Source organism: Scheffersomyces coipomensis (assembly GCF_036884675.1).
Source record: "Scheffersomyces coipomensis strain NRRL Y-17651 chromosome Unknown DFJ63scaffold_5, whole genome shotgun sequence".
Classification (NCBI taxonomy): domain Eukaryota; kingdom Fungi; phylum Ascomycota; class Pichiomycetes; order Serinales; family Debaryomycetaceae; genus Scheffersomyces; species Scheffersomyces coipomensis.
This window is the reverse complement of record NW_027042896.1, coordinates 1-13,869: the sequence shown is the minus strand read 5'-3', so window position 1 is coordinate 13,869 and position 13,869 is coordinate 1. Positions and strand designations below refer to the sequence as shown.

General features: G+C 31.0%; 6 protein-coding genes across 6 annotated transcripts; 2 read left to right on the top strand and 4 right to left on the bottom strand. All coding sequences in view use genetic code 12, as the record gives it.

Annotated features, from left to right (window-relative positions):
• Window positions 1-12: 12 nt before the first annotated feature.
• Window positions 13-1,871, bottom strand: YKU80 (ATP-dependent DNA helicase; the record flags this gene model as incomplete). Its single annotated transcript, XM_064908338.1, has 3 exons — window positions 13-21; window positions 120-1,725; window positions 1,762-1,871. 3 exons carry the CDS (start codon window positions 1,869-1,871, stop codon window positions 13-15), a joined length of 1,725 nt encoding a protein of 574 aa, XP_064760729.1.
• Window positions 1,872-2,097: 226 nt separating this feature from the next.
• DFJ63DRAFT_336178 (uncharacterized protein) lies at window positions 2,098-4,082 on the top strand (the record flags this gene model as incomplete). The annotated part of the gene is made up of 2 exons (XM_064908337.1): window positions 2,098-3,544; window positions 3,625-4,082. 2 exons carry the CDS (start codon window positions 2,098-2,100, stop codon window positions 4,080-4,082), a joined length of 1,905 nt encoding a protein of 634 aa, XP_064760728.1.
• Window positions 4,083-4,140: 58 nt separating this feature from the next.
• Window positions 4,141-6,562, bottom strand: GLC3 (1,4-alpha-glucan branching enzyme). Its single transcript, XM_064903780.1, has one exon. It carries the CDS (start codon window positions 6,339-6,341, stop codon window positions 4,200-4,202), a length of 2,142 nt encoding a protein of 713 aa, XP_064760727.1. The 5' UTR covers window positions 6,342-6,562; the 3' UTR covers window positions 4,141-4,199.
• Window positions 6,563-6,784: 222 nt separating this feature from the next.
• ARP4 (Arp4p) lies at window positions 6,785-8,266 on the bottom strand (the record flags this gene model as incomplete). Its single annotated transcript, XM_064905121.1, has 1 exon — window positions 6,785-8,266. One exon carries the CDS (start codon window positions 8,264-8,266, stop codon window positions 6,785-6,787), a length of 1,482 nt encoding a protein of 493 aa, XP_064760726.1.
• Window positions 8,267-8,361: 95 nt separating this feature from the next.
• DFJ63DRAFT_319647 (uncharacterized protein) lies at window positions 8,362-10,181 on the bottom strand. The gene has a single exon (XM_064907083.1). It carries the CDS (start codon window positions 10,098-10,100, stop codon window positions 8,463-8,465), a length of 1,638 nt encoding a protein of 545 aa, XP_064760725.1. The 5' UTR covers window positions 10,101-10,181; the 3' UTR covers window positions 8,362-8,462.
• A 159-nt stretch (window positions 10,182-10,340) lies between these two features.
• On the top strand, window positions 10,341-12,200 carry DFJ63DRAFT_288918 (uncharacterized protein; the record flags this gene model as incomplete). Its single annotated transcript, XM_064905181.1, has 1 exon — window positions 10,341-12,200. One exon carries the CDS (start codon window positions 10,341-10,343, stop codon window positions 12,198-12,200), a length of 1,860 nt encoding a protein of 619 aa, XP_064760724.1.
• Window positions 12,201-13,869: the final 1,669 nt, after the last annotated feature.

Here is a 13,869-nt window from a genome sequence, read left to right as displayed (position 1 = left end):
TTAATATCTTTATTAAAGAATCTTTCAAATGCAGTGCTACCAATTTTTCTCTTCTTGTTCTTCGTAGTCTTGGTTATATAGTTACTTTGAAGCTTTTTAAATAGACTTTGGCTACTAACATCAAATGGTGATTGTAAACTTAATGCATTTTCTTTAATAAATTTCTTGTAATTAAAGACATTTTTAACATGACCCTGTACCATATGCTTCTGAACGAAATCTTCCTTGCTCAAATATTCGTTAAGTGAAGGTTCACTTAAAGAGCCGGTAATAATTCTCCTCAAATAATACATATACTTATCAATAGCAGGTGACTCTATTAATAATTTGGAAGAAGTATTAAGTTTCTCATTATTTAGTTCATCCAAATTCGATACCTTTTTATTGTGAATTCGATTCGTATCACTTTCACCTTCCTCCTTAAATGAGTTAGCCTTTATAAAACTTTCCATTTCTTTATTTATATCATCTGATGGTAAAGTATTAGAATCATTTGAAGCATCCTTAGAATCAAACAAATCTGATTTTTCAATTTCAGTCAAAGAAGGAAAACGACCCTTTTTCTCATCTTCTTTAAAGGCGATCCGCGTTGCAATGAGCAGATAAATGCTTTCTGAACTTGATATATCAATAACTCTCGGCATAAGAGCACAAATTGAGATTTCTTTTCCACTAACAAATACACATCTAGCTATTGCTAGAGACTTCAAGTCAATTAGACTCTTTACAAGTGAGTTAAATGCAACCACATTCAGGTATGATGAGTCACTTGGAGGGATAACGTATGATGATTCGTCGGTGAAATATGCTATGGGAAAGTTCTTGACTCTAATAAAACCAATTATATCAATTGAAGCATCGGAAATCAATCTTGTCAATTCCTTCAAATCATTATTAAGTACTATGATATCACGTTGGGAGAATTTAAATCCAGGAACATGCAGATCACCAATCTCAACCTTTTCATATAAATTACTTTCGTTTTCATCCATATCAATTTCTTCACCTTCCTCATCTTCTTTACTTCCAGTATATTTTTTGATAAAGTATTTAGTATTTCTTTTAACCATAGATATACGATTTTGGTCATCTTCAACTATGTAGTCATGACCATTTAACACGGTCTCTGGTCGCACAGCTGGGAAAGCCTGCACTCTTATATTTAAACCATGCAAGTTAGCTGTTTCATCCTCACCAGAAGGATCTTGAATCTCAGCCGCAAATTTAAGCTCGCCTGCAAAACTTGAACGTGGGGCTATTCGTTTGTTTGATGATTTGATGCTGAATAAAGATGTATCTCTGATAGTTAAGTTTGGGATTCTTTGCTGTAATATTCTCCAATCATTTTCATTTTTGTTCTTTATTGATGACTTTTCAAAACGTTGATCATAGTCAATTCCACTCATCACTATCTTAATATTGTAGGTAGCCACCATGCTAGCATATTCCTCTGCCAGTTCCATTGAATTTAACGAAGATGAATCCAAATTCGTAATGATGATCAACTGACGATTAAATTTTAGATGGATCTTTTCTTTGAATTGATCCAAAGCTTTAAACGTAGAACTTATCAAATCATTATTTTCAATGATATTTCTACTCACTTTCAAATTCTTTGAATAATCACGTAATGTTTCGTATGTGAATTGACTGTCATCATATAATAATTCAAAATCATCTCCCGTCGACAGGTTATGAAGAGCCAAGGCGATCCTATCACTTTTCCTATTTTTGAGGAGAAGATCGGTTATATAGTGATACAAGTATTCCAATCCATAATCCAAATCAGTAATTGACCTTCTCTGATGTTTCAATCCCATAGAAGGGGACAAATCAACAAGGAAAACAGTATATTCCTTTGAGTTCAGCATGACTGTGCTGGCAATAACACTGATTATTAAAAATGATATCTTTAAGCGCGTTTTGAATTTATTTTTCTTTGTAATTATAAAAACGTAATTACAATTATCAATTGAAAACGTATTATCGTTTTTTTTTTCCCAATTGTCTTTTACCAATATATCTACATAATCATACATAATTCAAAGTATGGCTTTACCATTCAATCATTTATACTCTATGCAGATGCAGGGACAAATGGTCCCAGTTTCTGAGGATCAGATTCAGCAGCAGCAGCAACAACAACAACAACAACAACAACAACAACAACAACAGCTACAATTACAACAACAACAACAGCAACAACTACAACCTCCACAACAACAAATTCTGGTTCAACACCTTCAACAGTCCAATACTGTTCCTCAAATGTATTATAGTGGACAACCTCAAATGATGTTACCACAGGTACCTCCTCACCAGATGCCTCAGTATCAAATTCCAATCCCTAATGTATCTATTAATCAAGAAAGGTTTACCAAGGATGATCAATCAATGGGCTTTCAAAATCAAGCACAACTCAATCAAATTCAGCTACAAAGAGGAATCTCCCCCATTTATCAAGACATTCCCCCCATTTTAAACCCTCCAAATATCCCCGTTGGAATGGATCAACATCACTACATGGGAAATCCAGTAGGAGTTCAATATTTTAATAATAGTGGTTATTATAGCTTCCCCCATAATTTAGGAGGATCTGGGGAAAGAGGTCCCGAGTTTTTTAATCTGCCAATTGAGATTAAAAGAGAACCAAAACAAAATAATTTCACTCCTATTCATACAAAGAAGAATTCAAGACCCAGAATAAATAAGTTAAGTCAAGAATCTGGTTCACCACGACTTCAACATAATATCTTGGGAGAATTATCAATTGATGATTTGTTTAACCATTTTCGTGAAGAACTTAAAATTGATGTTAATGGTATCGATATGTCATCAGTTGCATTCCAATTATCGATGAAAACTGAATTAGAATGTCAATTATTCGACATGTTCATCAATCGAGTGTCTGCATCAATTGATATTTTCTTGCCTCAGGAGGTTTTCAAAAAGATTATCCCACATTTGGCACTTTATGATGAAACAAATATGATTATTGATTCTATATTTTGTTTGAGTTCATTAATGTTACAAAGAAGTGCCCCCGATAAAGTAGACCCTTCAACCCCAATCAAATATTATCACCAATGTATCAAATCTATTAGCCATTACTTAAGTCTTCCAGGTATAGAAAATGATAATACTGGAATTATTTCACGTTGCTTGTTAAGTACAAATCTTTTATGTATCTATGAGTTGTTTTTTGTTGCCATTGACAGTACCTATGTGAAAGGAGCTTCAAGTATCTTATCATCTATTCTTCAAAAGTGTAATAATCAAAACCAAAGCTTACTTAGGAATTCTCCATTTCATCAAACTTGTTTTTGGGCTATGTTTATTAGTGATTTGATTTTATCCTTAAAATATAATTTACCAAGTATGTACTCAACTGAAAGTTTTTGGAGACCATTGGATCCATTATTCTTTGATTACTTTGATAAGGGCTACCAAAGTCTGAATAAAGACAATGAAAATACACTGACAAGTTTATTATTAAGTAAGGAATCAGATATATGGTTTTTACAAAAATCATTACTTAATTTTAGTGTTGTAAATTAAATGAATTCAACAATCAAGTGAATGTAATTTCAAGAGAAGATTTTGAATCAAATAAACCCTACCAAGATTGGTTGAAATTAAAAACTTTGTTGGATGATTTTGAAAGAGTAATCCCAATGGCATTGAAGCCTACAGTATATAGACCTGTTTCAAGTGAAAGAATTTACCCTATTGTTTATTTTAAAGATGAAGCCGCAGCAATTGTCGGATTGAATCTTAAACTTTCAAAGATTGCTTTATATGAATCTTTAATTCTGAGAAATGATATTAACAATCCAATTGTTATTAAAGAACTTTCAAAATATCCATCAAATTATGCAAAAAAATTAGCTAAAGATATTATTGGAATAATGATGACTTATGATGCTAATCTTTTTATATGGCCTGTTAATGTGCATAGCATTAGACAAGTTGCACATTATGTATTTGATGAACCAGAATCATTTAATGGTCTTGAAGAATTAATTGAGAGAATGTTGTTTACATGTAATTTACGTTTGCAAGATAAAATCTTCCCACAATAATGAATTGATTTAAATTTTTTTTTGGAAAGGACTCTTTATATACGTATATGTGTGTAAATATTTATATATAAGAGTATAATATATATTTTGGAAATAACTAAACTAAAAAGGAAACAATTAAAAAACTTTACTTTTGAGTTGTAATACAATGGCAGTTCTGGAAGGAAGATATAATTGTAAAGAATTAGATCTATCATTCCATTTCTCATTGTTTGTGAAATATTCATAAGGTTTACCGTGTTCATCTAATTCTTCAACTCTTTGGTGACCACCATACTCTTTATCATCCGAGCTTAAGACTAAAACGTAAGTACCTGCAGTTTCAACCCCAACCTTATAATCAGGATAAGAATTACTGTGATGGAAATTAAAGGCGAATAATAATCCATGTCTTTCGAAAATAAGAACTTTATCACTTTCATGTTTCAATGACACATATGCTTGTGGAGTATCTAAGACACCATATTTAGTATCTAAGGATAACATACCACTATCAAAGTTAAAAAGGAATTTATATCTTAATAAATCATCAGCAATAAGATTGAATTGTCTTCTAGCATAATGATAAGATTGTCCATTACCTTCTCTTGGGAAATCTAACCATTCAGGATGACCGAATTCATTACCTTCAAAATTTAAGTAACCTTCACCACCAAGAGCGAAAGTTAATAATCTTATTAATTTATGTAAAGCAATACCTCTATCAATAACAGGAGTATTTTCGGATAATTTTGACATATTGGTATACATTTCTTTATCCATTAACCAAAAGGCAATAGTTTTATCACCAACTAAAGCTTGATCATGAGATTCACAATAACTAATACATTTTTCTTTATATCTTCTATTGGTTAAAGTATGAACAATATTAGATAAATCCCATTGATCATCGGATAAATGTTTAAGAATTTTAATCCACATATCTGGAATAGCCATTGAAAGTCTATAATCAAACCCAATACCACCTTGAGAAAGTGGTAAACAAAGAGTTGGCATTCCACTAACATCTTCAGCAATGGAAATAAATTTAAAATTATTTTCTAATTGACTCATATCATCTAATAATTTATGAGCTAACATTAAATAATTAATAGCATCACCATCAACATAATCAGGATTAAAATATTCATTATAATCACCACTAAAGCCAAAACTTAAACCATGATGTTTATATAACATTGAAGTAACTCCATCAAATCTAAATCCATCAAATTTATATTCATCAATAAAGAATTTTAAATTTGATAATAAGAATCTTAAAGTTTCATGATTTGCATAATTAAATAATCTTGAATCCCATAAATCATGATTACCTTTTGGACCACCATGAAATAAATAATAATCAGTACCATTAAACATATTTAAACCATCTTGAACATTTTTTGAACTATGAGAATGAACCACATCTAATAAAACTTTAATACCTAAACCATGAGCCGTATCAATTAATTCTTTTAAATCATCAGGAGTACCATAACGAGATGAAATAGCAAAGAAATTAGTAACTTGATAACCAAAACAAGCATAATAAGCATGTTCCATGATAGCCATTAATTGAATAGTATTATAACCTAAAGTATGAATAATTGGTAAAACATTTTGAGTGAAATTTTTATAGGTACCAACTTTTGGTTCTGGAGTTGAAATACCAACATGAGCTTCATAAATTCTAATACCTTCTCTATCATTAAATTGAGCTCTTTTATGTTTAAATTGATATTTTTCTTGAGGAGGTGGATTCCAAAATCTACCTTCATATAAAGTATTTTCAGTTGATGGAGTTGCTCTTCTAAGCCAAGGATCTAATCTAAAGATGATTTCACCAGATGGAAGTTTCATAGCAATTTTATATCTTGTATCATGTTTAATAGCAAATTCACCATTAATAGAAGGAATAGTTAAAGACCATAAACCAAAGTTATTAACTTTATTTAATTTATGACTATTAACATTCCAATCATTAAAATCTCCAACCAATGATACTTCTAAAACATCAGGAATATATTGAGTAAGAGTGATTGAAGTTGAATTCCAATCAGCATGTAAACCATATTCATGATAAGAAGAAGCAAATTTAACAAGTGAACCTTCTGAACTATTCAAATCAGCATACCATTTCTTAAAATCAAGTTGACGATCAATCAATGGTTGAGAAAAGGGTTCTAACCAAGGATCGATATCCAATGCGGCTTTAATCAAGCTTCTGTTATCAGTAGCTGGCTCGGCGGCACTACTATTAGTTGACTTAAGATCAGACATTGAGGATGATACGATTGAATTGAGATAATTTCTAGTCCAAATCAAAGCAATTGATACTATACAAATATCAATTGATGAAATTGGTGATAGATAATCATCAAATTTAAAATATATAAAATTTTAAATTGCCAAAAGTGAATCAACCCACTCCGCTCCCTCATTCCCTGACGTTCCCTTCCTTCTCCCACATTTGACTTTAAACACACAGACACCGCACCAACAAAAAAAAATATTAATGACAATAAACAATTTAAAATTAGCTGGGCTCTCTCACAAAAAGGAGACAGCAGACAGTGTTCCCCACCATTTAATATATTTGTGTTGGTTACAATCTTTTATAAACCCATCACCATTTTAAGTACTGACAAAAAGTATCATCATTTATGTTAAAAATTATCTTTAAATATTATTATTATACAACTGAATACATACTATACATCTATCTATCTAAATCTTTGATTTAAGATTCTTTCTGGTCCTGCTTCTTCATACTCTTCTTTACTAACCCACATTTGATGGAATGTACCCAAGGATGCAAGCACACTACCTCCAATCCATGCTTGATTCACTCTTTCACTACTATTACCAACGGCATGTAATCTGATTTTTAATCCTGGATTTGAATTAGATAATTCATTATATAATCGTTCTGTCAATTGAGGAATTAATGATACTCCTCCTGTAACAATGATATTATGGGCTACGGATGCTCTTAAATCAATATCAATACTGGATAAGGTATGACTGATTAATTGTGTTAATCCTCGTATTTCAACGGATGATGATGATTTAGAATCTGGTTGTGATGGTTGTGATTGATCATCTTCTCCTCCTGTAGCTCCTGGTTGGGGTGTAGATTGATTTGATTCCGCTTTACGAACTCTCTTTAATGGTCTATAATCATCATACTTACTTTTAATTGAAAGTTCTCCACTATTAGCAGGATATCTGGCTGATAAACTTTCATCTTTGAATTTATAAACTTGAGGATCAAAGATAGATTCTGCTAATTCAAATCTTTCAACCCCTAATTCTAATGATTGTCCAGTTGGAAATTCAAATAATCTCTTATAATTAGATTGCGAATAAAATTCTCTTAATGATGCTGCTTGTTGACCATTTGATGAATTTAATTTTCGATCTGGAACTTCCAACACAGTTTCTTTGAATTCATGCCATATTTTATTCTGTTGGAATTCTTCAAATGATTCAGTTATATCGGTTGGTAAAGTTTTCAAATCAAATTTAGATTCTTCATCAGGATAAAGAGTTGGAACTTTGGTTTTAATCTTATAAGTTGGTTCAACTTTTAAATTCTCTTTTGATTTAACAAAATCTTTAATTTGATCATCTAAAAATCTCCCTCCATAATTAGTCTTCATGGAATTTTTAAGTAAACAAATTCCATCAATAACAGGTGTAACACTTACTGAATCATGTCCTAAATCAACCACTAAACAATTGGGTCTACCTTGTTCAAATGATACACAGGTAGGAGCTTTGGCCAAATATAAAGCAGGAAATGAAAACGTTTCATAAAACGTTTCCACAAACTTTTGACGATATTTATTATCAGTCCAAACAGGTTCTGTAATTAAAATTGGTTGTTCATTAAAATCAATATTTAATATCGATTTAAAATAATGAGAATATTGTTCAGTGGCTGCATCCCAATCAACAATTAATGAATCTTTCATAATCGGTTTTATATCGAAATTAGATCGAGGTACATTAATTGATTCTCCAAATAACTTCTTCTTATTTGATTTATCATCTTCATGAATTCCATAATTGGAAGAAACAATAACCTTAGGAAAATCATCTCCAGCGTATCCCAATCTTGTGTGATACGATCCTGGATCCAACACTATGGCATTTATTTCATCCCCACCATACACATTGTTGCTATTATTATTCGTCGACATTGTATAATGACAATGATATAAGTATGTATGTTCCTTACAACTCTTAGTTTATCATTTTATGTTTGTTTGAAAAATATATCAAAACTCGAACAAACAAAAAAAAAAAATTAATTTACAAATCACGTGAACGATTTCAAAATTTTAAATAAATGTTTAATGGGAATAGATATTTAGATATACATATAAATAAACTTAATTACAACAATCTTAATTCAGATTCGATAAGGTTAACTAATAATTCAGCTTCTAATCTCTTTCTTCCTTCAATAACCCAATCATCAGCTAATTTTCTTGACCATCCTTTTAAATTAGCCACTTCTTCAACAGCAACATCTAAATCACCTTTAATTAAACTATTTTCAACTCTAGCAATGACTGATTCAATATCTTTTCCATCTGGTTTGTTACCTTTGACTGGAAGTAATAATTTAGAGAAAATCGCTGAAGCAAAATGACCTAATAAACCAGCATTTGGTGGTAATAATGAAGCCGATCTTAATTCTGGAGTTAGTTGTTCCCAACGAGATAATAATTGAGATGTAGTTAAAATTGATTGAGAAGATTCTTTAGCTAATAAATGATTTAATTCCAGTAAGGCTAAATCTATCACTTCATCATTAGTTTTAAAAGAAATATCATTTAAATTTTCAATATAAGGTTTAAGGGATTTTGGTTTTTCATCAACTTCAGATGCAAATAAAACAGATTTGAAAGTAGCTAAAGACTTTTGAAGAATAGATCTATTATGATTATTGACTAATTGAGTTTCAAAACTTTCAGCAAAAGCTTCTAATTCAGATAATCTAGAAGATAAACTTTCTAAATTAGCTAATTTACCATTTCTTTCTTCATTCATCTTATCAGCAATTAATTTTTCAAAATTCTTGGTTTGTTCAATACGAACCATGGAAACAGCATTTACAGCAGCTTGTGAAATAGCTTCTTTAGTAGCTTGAACTTCTTGTTTCAAACGTTGATTTAATTTTTTTTCTAATTGAGATTTTTCACGATTAAATTGATGTAATAAATTTTCAGTTAATTCTAATTCTTTCTTAGTATATGATGATAATAATTCTGTTTGGGATGATTTTAGTTTAGATTGTAATTCTTCTTCAAATTTTTTAGTTAAAGCATCTAACTTTAAAGTTAATTCACTGATATTATCATTAATGGCTTTTATAAAATTGGCTTTGGCTGGTCCAACATGACTAGCATCAATCGATTGAATAAGACTATTAAATGATTCAATGGTATTTTTAATAGTTTCATCAACTGAAGAAGCCACATTTTCATTTACTTTAATAAGTGGTAAATGTTCAATATCTTTTTTAACACTTTCAATAGCAACTGGTTTTTGAAGTTGTTCAGCAGGGGTAGTTGAATCATATCCAGTTTGATGTTTAACAGTTTTTCTGGTAGCGTTGATTATATTCTCACCTGTTTTAGCTATTTCATCAGTGGTTGGTACTTTAAAGTTAAATACTTTAGATTGAAGATTTTCAAATCCAGTTTTAATATCATCAATAGATCCCTTTTCAATAAAGTCAATGATTTCTTCATAATATGGCAATTGTTTATCAATAACAAAATCCATAACTTTTTCATTCTTAGTAGCAACATACAAAGTACTTCCATATAATACAGATGCTAAAATGGTAGTATTAAATAACAATCTAAATACAGAAAATCCTTTCTTTTTAACAACCTTTGGTGGAGTTGGAGCAGGAGTGATTGGAGCTTTGCTAACTTCAAGAACACGACTCATCTTACTGAAGTTACGCGTTCTTAACGCATTAGATCTTGCAAACGAATTGATAGAATATGACCTCAACATTGTTGTCTATGGAGTCTTGTTTACCTATATAGATCTTCAAATGTTAACCTCTAAACAAACCAATTTATGGAAAATTGTTCATTATGCGAAATCCAATGAATTTTGTTTATTTCTGGTCACATGACTTTGGCTATGCCTCGTTTTGGAAATTGTATCAAAAAATCTAAAGATCTGATCTCAAAGTTATCATAACATAGGGGTATAACTAGAGATCTAACCATTCCATTGTCCTTCATCAACATGTCTATCAAACCAATTGAATTGTTCCCACCTCAGCCTACCACCGTGAGAGCAAACTCAGTCCATCTTTCCTATGATTCCGTTCATGATAGATTAGTATATCCTAATGGAAAGTCTATTGTGGTTAGGGCTGTGGATCCTAATTCAAGTCAACCAGTATTACAATTCACTAAACATATTCATCTTACTACGGCAGCTCTGTTTTCACCTTCTGGTAATTATGTTGCCTCTGGGGATGAATCTGGACAAGTTAAGATTTGGGAAGCCATAAATTATGATGATGGTACTGAAGAATTAAAGATAAAAAGTGAATTTCAAATTCTTTCTGGTCCTATCAAATCAATTGCTTGGGATGCTGATGGTAATAGAGTTATTGCCGTTGGTCAAGGTAAAGAGAAATTCGGTCACTGTTTTACTTGGGATAGTGGTAACTCTATTGGTGAAATCCAAGGTCATTCAGGAACTATTTATGATGTTGATATAAAACCTCAAAGACCTTATAGAGCTGCAACTGTTAGTGAAGATAAAGCATTAGTATTTTTCACAGGTCCTCCCTTTAAATTTGATAAAAGTATTCGTGGTCATCATACAAATTCAGTCAGAAGCGTCAAATTTTCACCTGATGGTAAATGGTTAATCAGTGTTGGATCAGATAGAACTATTGCTGTTTATGATGGTAAAACTGGAGAATTTATCAAAAAATTAGACAATGCACATGATGGAGGTATATATTCAATCTCATGGTTTAAAGATTCTTCAAAATTTGTTACTGCTTCTGCTGATAATAAGTTAAAGGTTTGGGATGCTGAAAGTTTAGAAGTTCAAAGTGAATTAGGATTTGGTACCACTAGTACAGTTGTAAAAAATCAACAAGTTGGAGTCGTGGTAACTAAGGAATTTATTATATCGTTATCATTTAGTGGCCATCTTAATTATTTTAAATTTGATGAAGTAACTCCGTTTTTGGTGGTACCTGGTCATCAATCTCCTTTAACTGCTTTGATTTTTGCAAATAACACTCTCATTACAGGTGGATCTGATGGTAGTATTTATCAATGGAACAAGTCATCAGATGATCTGCTAAATAAACTTTCTTCAAGTTTAGGAGATGGACATTCCAATTACGTGGTGGATATTTTAAGCACTGGAAGTCAAATTCTTAGTATTGGTTGGGATGATAAACTTCGATTATGGAATTCTCTGGAAGAAGTAAGCAATGTAACATTATCTGAACAACCAAAAGGTTTAAAGAGAATTAAGGATAAATTCTTGGTATTATTTGAAAAGAAAATCGAACTTTATTCATCTGATTTGATTAGAATTTCAGAATATACCCTTGGATTTTCAGCAAGTGACTTTGATATATTAGATGATCAACAAGTATTGATTACTGATTCAAATACTAATAGCTTGAAAGAGTATGTTTTAGAAGGTGATAACTTTAAACTTTCAAGTAAGCTGTATGCATCATTAAGATCTCCACCTACTATTACAAGAGTTTCTCCAAATGGTAAATATGTTGCTGTTGCCGATGCTACTGGTAAATATACTTTATATGATACTTCAAATGCTTCTGTTATAACTACTCGTTGGGCTTTTCACAGCAGTAGAGTATTTGACTCTAAATGGACACCTGATTCTCAATTTGTTATAAGTGGTGGTCTTGATACTGGATTGTTTTTATATTCTGTTGCAAAACCTTCCAAGGTTTTGAAATTTCCTTTAGCTCATCAGATAGGAATTTCAGGTCTCGAATGGTTGAAATATGATTCAGAAAATAAATATGGAAAGTTTGCTAGTATTGGTCTTGATGGTTCAATTAAATTATGGGATGTTGATTTTAGTGTATATTTCACATAAGCAAGATTAATGAGAATAGATTTCGTTGCTGTTCAATAAATGGAATGATGATGATTATAATACAAATAAATAGAGTAATCATTGAAATTGGAATATTCAAAATTGAATCTGTAAGATATAGAGGTATTTATTCTATAGCGTTTCCGGAGGAAATGAATATATTGAAAAAAATATATAGAGTATGAGGTAACTAATTTACCAGGAGTTGGAATGTAGTTATCAATCTCAAACTTTATCCCTTAAATATAGGGTAAATGACAGATTCTTAACTAAATAATTAGGTATCAGGTTAACATAATATAACTTTGAGAATAATAATCAGGAATAATAAATGAAAACGTTTGATTCCAAAAACAGTTTAATTATGTGCAGGTGGAAGTTAACAAATCGATGCGGCTGGTTTCTTTCTTATTTTTCAAACTTTCGGTATAACAAAGTAGTTTATATGAAATAAGTTGAATAAATACTAGTAATAAAATATTTGTAGTCGAAATTAAACAGAAACTTGGTAAAAGACAAACACAGAAAAATCAGTATATTGCAATCATTTTTTCCTTTTAAGCAAACTTTTACAGATCCTGAAAGTTATGAATTAGGACAAACAGTGAAAATTCCTTCTCTGCAGCATCTTTCTCCGAAGTTTCCAAGAAAAACAACAATCATTCGATAATCGACGGTGTACATTCTCTACACAAACTTGATTACAGGGTCTCGGCATACTTCGATGCATATCCGCTAGCTGCCTCAGACATCGTAATTTCTTAAATCTTTAATTTATTGTCTACGGTATAGTTGTTTGTGAAACCTACCGAAATTTTCTTGTATATATGCCAGTTTTCGAAATGGTTCGATTTATAATCATGGTGAGAGTTACCATTCTCAGTTACAAAATCTATGTTGGTTGAGCTCTACTCTCTAGCTGTGTGGTCTAAAGACTTGTTTGAGCGGTAACAGTTTTGAATATTATTACTTGTCTTCGGTATTTTAATACTCTCGATCCTGCATGTTTGGGAAATCATATCGCTCCCAACGTCCATTAAAGATCTTGGCAAAATATCAAGCAGATTTTATCAAGTCTTCTTCGTGGTTGGTTGAAAAACTACGAATGCAGGAATACTTAAGCGACAGTAAACTCTTGCATTGAAAATATATTGACCGATAAACAAAAACCAATTTAACGAGTGTTTAGAACTGCATAACACATAATCCATTTGGTTGATAAAATATCATAAGTAGTAACTCATAATTGTACATATTAAGTCAAACACATTAATTTGTTTTTCAATGCAGGAATCGGTATTAAAAAAGCGTTCTAGAGCTACTTCAACGGAGAGAAAGATGAATGAGCAGTGAATAATTGTTCAGCTTGATTGAGATTTGTTTAATGTATGTACGATGATTTATCAAGTAAAGGAGACATGAATTTCTTCAACTTCTGAAATATCAAAATTCAAGTTTCAGTGGCTTAATGTTCGACACTTAATTTCAATTCAAAAAGCTAGTATTGAGCAAAGTTTTGAATGGTAAGAATAGCTTCAATTTCAATATTATCAAATCAGATTTCATTTTAACATTCAGCTAAATGCTTTATTTGACTCTTTTTAAAGTTTGTTTTATGGATTTAACTACCATTAGCGCATAGTTTAACAGATATTTTTAAAGGCAATGC